An 8,750-nucleotide genomic window follows, 5' to 3' on the forward strand; every position below is an offset into this window, starting at 1 on the left:
CACACATAACATCAACGATAACAGATTTCATCATACCAGGTAAAGCTTAATACGCACACGAATGGATCTTAATCGGAGTCTCATGCGGGGGATAAGAGCAGTCGGAAGTTCGGCTGGCACAGTCTTGGCGTACTCTGGTTTCAAGTGGTGGGGGCAAAGGCGCTGTGCAACGGTCCTGTGGCCATCCGCTTGCATGTTGCCACCATCTTGACCGGGCACCATCGCCACAGGCCCTCAGACTCTGACTCGCCCTCCATCCCCGATGAACTTCGCAGGCCCCGTTCGCAGGTTATGTACATACGGCATACCGCAGACAAGCGTTCATCTACGCGCGTGCACCTGGAACGCACACAAAAAGTCTTAGAGTAATGTCTTTTCGTTCCCTTTTCATGATGGCGGCTTGGGAACAGTAATGATGAGGGTTTATGTATATACACGCGAAATGGGAAAGACGAAGAAGAACAGGGTAAAAAATCACATTGAAAGTGCACACCATCCAATGAAAACCGGCCAATTCCATCACGTTCTCCTTCAGCCCGGAAGAGCCATCATTGGTGGTAATTCTTCGTCTCTACTTTGCCTAGATAATGCCTCCCTGTTTTTTTGCCTCTTCGTATCTCGCGACATGCCGCAAGGATCACGGGCAAGGTCCGGGGATAAGAGGGGGATTGCGGTGGAGGAGAGGGGTCGTGCTTTCGCGTACCCCATCTATCTGACGCAGGCTAGAACACGGTGTCCATGGAGCATTGATGCCAATTCCTTCGCTTCCGGAGGTAGGTGCGTGGGTGCGTGTTTTCTGCCCCACCTTTCGGTTCTTTTCCTCTTATGGAGGGGGCCCCAGGGTTGGAGGGAAAGAAAAAAAACAACTTGTACGGACGGAGTTTCGCCATATCCCATGGGATCGACATGGCGCGATTGAGTAGCAGGATAGGGGGGACGAGATCCTGCAACCCGACGGAAAACCCAAGCCGAGTTCTTCTTATCGGGCGCCTTGTGCGGATATCGGGAGAGAATGGTCGGTTATTCTAAGGGTCGTTCAGGCGTCCTGCAGGTGGGAAACAAAAGCTTGGTTTTCCATCGGCCCCGTTGTTTCTAGTTCCAGGAAACGGGTCCTTGGACAATCTGCCCGTGTAGGCGCCGGCTTGTTGTTAGGCCGATGAGCTTTCTTATGCGGCTCTACTACGACACTAACCAAAGGCGCAAGCGGAGATTAGGCGAGGATTATTGTCGAAGACGGGCCTTGGTATCAAGCGTCTATAGATGGATCGCCTCCGGGCCAGCCGCGGTCCCGGAAGATCATGTGTATAATAAGAAAACGGTGGTCAGAGCACCTTAATTCATCGACACTATTGTAGAGACTAAGGGTGCTCGTTGTCCAACAATAGCTGTCTAGCAATCACACAGCGACGGGAGGCGAGAAAGGAACGGCATCGAGTATGGAAGCTGTAAAGAGAAGACTAGATGTGCGCCCTCCAGTATTGTACGCAAAAGGGCGGCCGGGCTCCATCTGGCGGGATATCGCGTTTGACCAAAATAAGGTTCTGGGTAACGAAACGGTCCCAGCCAAGGATAGAGCATCACGGACCGACAAAGGCACAGGTCACAGGCCCCTGCAGCATGAAGAGCGGAAATATCAAGAACTGCAGCTTGCCTGCGCACGCAGTGAATGTAACATCAGATCCGAGGTCGGAGAGTGGAGGACAAGCGCAGTAGAAACACCCATCTACGCCCGACGAGCCCCAGAATAATGTTAGCTCCCGGCGCACAACGTCCAGCCTCGCGCGACCAGACACGTCAATGGCTGTCTCACTTTCGTCATCGTGGTAGGCGTACGTGCCACCTTCAGCCTTACGTGGCCCGGTGGCGTCGCCGCGGCCGTTTCAGAACATGACGGCACGGGCGCGGGTTTCCAACGAGGCGAACGTCGATGAGACAGGCGAACACAGACCCGGAAGTGAGTGACGTGGCCTAGTGTTGTCTGAATAAGCAGTGGTCTTTGCGGTGCGTGCATGGAGTGCCCGTGTGCTTTGAAGTGAGAGGCCGGGTTGGCCCTGTCACGGATGCGTTGATCAGAGAGAGGCTTGGGAAGGGAGATTGACAGGTCATGCAAGGTTGCGGTGAGATGGTCGCGCATGAATATCCGGGGTCGCAAGGATAGATCTTTATGCAAGGAGACAGAGCTAATTTTGGTGGTGGTACTTTTTATAGAATCGAGTAATGCGCAAATGGATAGAGAACAACCAATGTCCAAGAATTAGCTGAATCAAGTTTGTTGTCACTTTAGATATACGGTTTATTTGAATGTATAGAGAACATGTCAGAGTAGCCCAACGGATTGCGAAAATGACGGGGGCCGTAGCATATTAGTGGCATTTTCCAACACTTCAGTAAAGCACGAACAGTTAACTCTAACATCCAGCACACTTCACCATATGGATATTAGAAAAAAACTGTCTCCTATATCAGAACCCTACGCACTGCATACGTTTCCTGTACACGATTTACAATGTGGTTTTGTGGGAAAACGTGGCACGAAAGACGGGGAGCAGACCACATTGCGTACAACGGCTGCACATGACGGGAGACCTGCATCTTCTGTACTTCCATTGTGATCGGCGTTTGCAAGTATTCGAACATGATAAATGATATACCGCTTTAGTGGTGAGAAAGTCTTCTCTGTATAAGTTCAAATTGTAATACGAGAAAACTCGAACTTAATCGGTATTGCTGTAAAGCCAACTCATATAGCTCTACAATCTTTTTGATTGTTAGTCTGATAGTGTAGGAGCGAGCCAGAAAAGTTTTCTTCTTACGTATGTGTCCAGCCAGACGTATGTGGTTCTCCTACATGTGTAGTTGAAGTACACATCCTGACTTCTCTGTAAAAATTTAACGGGGACTTCAAGATTTGTGTGTATGTAGAGTACGTGGTACTTCTTACGGCATATATTTGGGAGGACAAACTTAAACCGAATGCATGTGTTTCAAATCACAGTCTCCTGTTCAAACTTCGTAAGTTCGTAAGTGGAACCTCTTCGCTTAAAGACCATTTCCCTCAGGAATGACACTACAGAAAGCTGTCTTCGTCAATTGCCACATACCACAAATGAGCCTAATCTCACTGTACATCTACCGAACCAGACAGAGCGTGTGGAATGGCTCCCATATCGAAACGGCACTGACACACACCTCCACCAATTTTGAGTGCATCCATGTCCAAAAGAAGTACAATTTTTTTCTTGGATCCTTTGCTATCCCGAAACTCCAGCAGCAGCGTTTCCATCCACGCCACTAATGACTTTCGCGCAACCCTCAAGGCCACACAATACCATTCCTTCGTCCAGTAAGTATATCGAGCTTACGGAAAGCTTTCTTATCGTACAATCACTTGCTCTCTCTCCAGCTCAATCCCGCGACATCATATTCACCTCGAATAAGAACCCACCCCTCGCCCAATGGCTTTTTTGCTCGCTCAATCCACCTTCCCCACCCCCCTCAAGCTCAGATAAACATCCGTGCCCCACCCCCAAAGACTCTGCACAGCAATCCCACCACCAAAGTACTCAGCATACGCCCTGCCCAGCGGCAACCCGTAGCCCAGGCCAGCCAAGCTACTGCCGGTCGGATTGCCCGCATCCCCGCCAGGGCCGCTGATGGCGCTCAACGCATCGAGGGGGTGGCCGCCGCCGCCTCCTCCGCCGCCGTGCAGCGACGCCCGCGCGTCGTCCTCGTTGAACGTCGTGAAGCTGTACTCCCAGATGCGGCTGTAGTTGGCGGGCGAGATGCCGCCGCCGCGGTCGCGGATGCGGATCGTAACGCCGGGCGTGCTGCGCTCGAGCGGGCGGATGTTGGCCGTGGCGGCGCGGCGGCGCGCGGGCGTCTGCGCCTCCTTTTGCAGCATCGGCTCCGTCTTGCTCGCGCGGTCCGCGTTGCCCTGGTCCTCGTTCGTGATGGCCGCGTCGGCCGCGTCCTCGCCGCCGTGCGGTGCCGGGTTCGCGGCCGCGGGCGGCGCCGGCGTTGGCGGCGGCGGCGACGACGGGACGGGGGTCTCGGGCAGGGGCGCGATGGTGACCTCGATGGGCTCGCGCTCCATGCCGCGCTCCACGGTGGCGCGGAAGGCGTTCTTGAGCAGCTCCGTGATGATGTACTCGAGGTGCATGGGGATGTGGGCGAAGGCGTAGTCGGGCTCGCCCGTGATGACGATGCGTGGCCGCACGCCGTACTTGAGCTCGCAGATCTCCGACACCATGTTCTCGCAGTGCCGCACGATGTCGGCCGGCCGCAGCTCCGTGTCGATGACGCCGATGAAGCTCGACTTCGGCTCGCCGTCGCTGCTGGCGTTTGATTGGCCCTTCTCGTCGTCCTGGCATAGCTCGTTGTGCGGCTGGGAGCTCATGTGCAGCGCAATGTGCTGCTCGGCGATCAGCCGCGTCCCGATGCGCGCGCGCAAATGCTCGTCCAGGAACCGCGTCACCTCTTGGGGGCTGATGTAGCGGCGCGCCTCGAGGAAGCCGCGGGCCAAGATGCTGATGGTGTTGGCGTGGGTGTGCACCAGGTCGGCCATGACCTCGGTGAAGCGTATCTCATCCTCCAGGCTCTCGACGCGCTTCTCTGCCCATGGTAGCAACGTGGAGAGGGAGTGTAGGTAGTTGCCGTGGATTTTGGACACGTGGGGGTTCGAGACGACAATGTACGGTAGATTGCGTAGCGACTGGATGCGGTGGGCTAGGCGCGCAGGGAGGATGGCGAGGGTGAAGTTGGCTGAGTCGAAGAGCTGCTCAGCGGTGAGCGGCGGCCTTCCATGCCTGCGGGAGAGAAGGCGTGTTAGCTTTGGGCGAGTCCTGAGGATAGCGCGAGGCAGCGGCGTTGTACTTAACAAGGTCGGCGAGCGTCAAAGGATGTAGCGGGCTGGCGGCAAGCTGGGCAATGTCATCGTCGGTGACGGTCTTGGTAGGAAGATGGAGCTGCCGAGCGCGGATCGTCGGGGCTGTTGCCCGAAGAACTACAATCCCGGCGGGCGTGCTGCTGCCACGGATCGGTATGGAAGCAGGTCTGAGAAGTGAGCGCAGCATCGTTGCCGTCGCTCGTTCTCCACGAGTTGGACGTGTGCGGCAAGCTATTCGGACCTTATCAAGTACCCATCACGTGTTGATAACCTGAGCTTGAAAGAGCTTGCGGCAAGCTTTGGGGACGCCTCTGATATCATCCTGCATGCGAACAGCCGCCCAATCATAGCCGCGTGTTTCTAAGTAACCTCTGTATGTATGAAAGTTACATGGGAATGAACGTGGCTCTTCTCGACTTTTCTAACTGCCCTGCTGCCTATCATACAAGCATGTCCTTTTGTAGCGCCAATGCCAAAACCAAAAGACCCGCCGGGAGGTATCCAAATCTTATGCCAACCCAAAAAGTCGTAACGCCGAGATAAAACGATCAAGGGATATCTTGTTCCAACTTGGAAATCAAACCGATCTTCACTGTCCACCTGCCAGACCACAAAAACCTGCAAAGAGTGAAATAATACAAACAGATAGAAGAGAACAGGACCAACGGAGATCAAAGTACCAAAGAGGGACTGGCGCGAGACCAAGCATCAGCCCGTAAAATATTCACACGTAGAAGGAAACTGGCTGGAAACAATGCTCTGCCTTTCCAACTCGCCATTAGCCATTAGCCATTACCAACAGCTATCATGGCAAAGCTTAAGGGATTGGAACGAAAACATGTATAGGCAATATTGCGCAATTGAAAAGCAAAATATCGGCGAATCCAGTGCTGAACAATCATCTTCTTTACGCCATCACTGCTGTCTTTATAGTCGTCGTTGAGCGGTTCGAGGTGGGTAGAGGGGGAAGCGGCGCATTAGGCGGCGGCGCTGGCAGTGGCATGTTTGGCGGTGGTGCCGGTGGCGGCAGTCCAAGCGCCGGCATTGAGCGCATTGGATGTACCGAAAGCCGCACTTGTCCGCTAAACCTCACAGCTTGCCCCTGACTTGTTGGAGGTTGAGCAGACGAGGGGCGGACTGGCGGCTCTATAGAAGGAGAGCGGTTACGAGCCGACACGCCCATCGGTCGGCGAGTAGAGAGAAATGCGGCTGGCTCCGAGCGTATTTGCATGCTCGTTGGACGGCGGAGCGCTGGCTGTTGCTTTGACTGCGGTTGTTGAGGAGTCGGTGGAAGTTGTAGCGAGGGTGGAGGAGCAGGCATAGGAGGTAGAGGTCTGCTTGGCTGTCGACTGATAAGTTGCGGAGGGGTTTGCGTCGGTAACTGCGGTTGAGATGCCCGCTGCCTGAGAGCCGGAGTCGGGTTGACATTGACAGGCAGTGCAGGCCCCAGTGATGAAGTACGACGCGCTGGCATAAAGCTGGTTCTGACAGGAATCGGTCGGAATCCAGGATTTGGCGGCGGAGTCTGGCGTTGTGTCGGGTTGGAATTGGAGTTTGCCGTAGATGGCAGACTGCCAATTGTGGACGGTGGGCGCGCAGACTCGGCCGTATCAGTCGAAACAGCTTGACCGGCAGGCATGGTCATTTTCTCAGGGGGTGCGCTTGCGCTACGAATTGTGGGCATGGGGGTGTAGCCGTGAGAGGTGTGCAAGTTGAAAGGGCGTGAGAACGACATGCGGTTCTTGATGGTTCTAGGTGCTGAGCCATCGGGCGTAGGAGACTTGTGACCATCCTCCGACGGTGGAACCGGAGATTGTCTCGCGCCTGCCGGAGTGACTCCAAATGTGGAATGCCGTTGTGACTTCTGGGCCTGATCCTCATCTGTGGGGGAGAGCGGGTTCATGGGCATGGATCTACGACGGGAGCTGGTGCTAGGACTCATCGAGAAGGACTTCAAGGTCGTAGGACTGCGTTGAGCCTCATCGGCTGGCAGGGGCGTGGAGTCTCGTACAGGAGAGGGAGGGCCAGTCGAGGTTGCGGGAGAGGTACCCGAGGTCCTGTTGGAAGCCATCGACAGTCGCGAGTCTTCTCTCAGTTGGTTCAGCTGGCTTCCATCGTACGACGTTGTAGCCATCGAAGAGCCCTCCACCGACCGTCTCTTGAACGTGAAGCGGGATGTAGTGGAGGCTGCGTCCGACGCATTTCGACGCATAGTGGCAGAAGGCCAGTCCATACTGGTCTGGGCTGGCGAACCGACGGGCGAAGTCATCGGCGAACGTTCACCGTCAAACCGGCTGGGGTCCCTCTGGACGTAATAACGATGACTGGGCATCTTGGTGAGCTTCGGTGCTCCGTTTTCCTGGCTGTTCTCTTGGTCTACGTCCGACCTCGTCTTGCGCCCAGCAAGGATATCGATTTCTTGCCTAATAGCCGTCAACCACTCTCCCATCTCCTCGGGGGTGTCAAACACCAAAAGCAGGATCGCAGCTGTTCTTTTCGCGGCGGCACCTTGCATGCGGAAACGGGACAGCAGAGACCTTGGTTGCTGCGCAGTCACGGTTCCGTCATCGGTTGTGGACTGTGAGATCTGCAGAACCCAATGCTTCCCTGGGATCAAGTCACATGCAAATGCTGCCGAGTCCCTCCCCAACTGCAGGATCTTTTCGGGCATTCTCTCGGACGGGCCTTCGCCGGAGTATTGAAGCAAGTAGCCGGAAGTGGATAGCACGTAGATCTTGTGCGTCATGTCGGGAGCAGCCAGAGTTGAGCTTGTCGACATTCGCTTCTCCCGTTTCTGCAGCTTTTCTGTGGTGGGGGACGCCTCGTCACCCCCATTGGACAAGTCCAGCTTGCTTTGGAGATTCTCCTTGAGGATACTGTATTGTCGCTTGTGCGCCTGGGTAGAAATGATGGCCTCGGCCGACGCATTGGGCGCGGGCAGCATAGCATGCTTGAGCGCCTGCGGGTAGGCCTGGAATAGCGGCGGCGGCTCCCAATTGCTCGAACCCCCTGTTCTTGACTTGCGGTTAAAGGAGCTGCCTCGCGACTTGGGCGTCATGGCGCGCTGGTCAACTGGCTTGCCGGGCGCGCTGTGCGGGGTGGCAGTGACGGCACTGAGGGCGGTGGTGGGCTTCGCCTCGGCGACGTCCGGGATGGTGGGCAGACCAATCTCGTGGTGGCCGCGTGCTCTCTCGACTCTGGGGCGGTTGAAGAGGCTGAACAGGGACATGGTCGATTTCCGGTTCTCGAGCTTGGCCGGCGGGTCCGGCACAGGCTGGGGCGGCGGCGGTGCGACCTTGTGCTCCGGCGGCGGTGGTACGACGGCGCGAGAGCGTCTCCAGCGCGAGCTGTGCGGCACCTGGGCGCTGTCAAGCTGCGTCTGGAGGGGTGGGAGGTTTTTCTGGCCGCGGCGCGAGCCGACGGACTCGGCGGCCTTCTCGTCCTCGGCCATGACTGGCACAGCAGAGGACGCGTGGTCAGACAGCGCAAGGGAGAGACATGCACTCGGCCTGGGCGCCGGGTCGGTGGGAGGCCTGGGGCTCGTGGACACGAGGGCGGCGGGAGGCGAGGGAGCGCTTGGGAAGGACGGCGGGAGGGAGGTGATCGAGGATAGAAGTCGGGAGGGCGCGGGCGGCGGGCGTGACACAGGACGCTCGAGGTCAATTTACCTGGGACAAGACTGCAGAATTTGAAGCGGCGCGACCCGGCTGATGGCTGCCAACGAGTCGGCGGCCAGGCTCTGCGGTAGGCGCAGAGGGCATATCCATGTGCCGCAGCGAGCGGGAGGCGGGCGGAGCAGTGATATGCCAGCGGCCGCGCAGCAAACGGTTCCCAGAAGAGTCGAAAGTCAAAAGGGAGACCAGCT

General features: G+C 56.5%; 1 protein-coding gene across 1 annotated transcript; it reads right to left on the reverse strand.

The window, feature by feature from the left end:
• Nucleotides 1–3,472: 3,472 nt before the first annotated feature.
• SLS55_000684 (uncharacterized protein) lies at nucleotides 3,473–8,336 on the reverse strand (the record flags this gene model as incomplete). Its single annotated transcript, XM_066772194.1, has 2 exons — nucleotides 3,473–4,774; nucleotides 6,312–8,336. 2 exons carry the CDS (start codon nucleotides 8,334–8,336, stop codon nucleotides 3,473–3,475), a joined length of 3,327 nt encoding a protein of 1,108 aa, XP_066637473.1.
• Between the last annotated feature and the right edge of the window lie 414 nt (nucleotides 8,337–8,750).

This window comes from Diplodia seriata (assembly GCF_021436955.1).
Source record: "Diplodia seriata strain FDS-637 chromosome Unknown scaffold_1, whole genome shotgun sequence".
NCBI classification, from domain to species: domain Eukaryota; kingdom Fungi; phylum Ascomycota; class Dothideomycetes; order Botryosphaeriales; family Botryosphaeriaceae; genus Diplodia; species Diplodia seriata.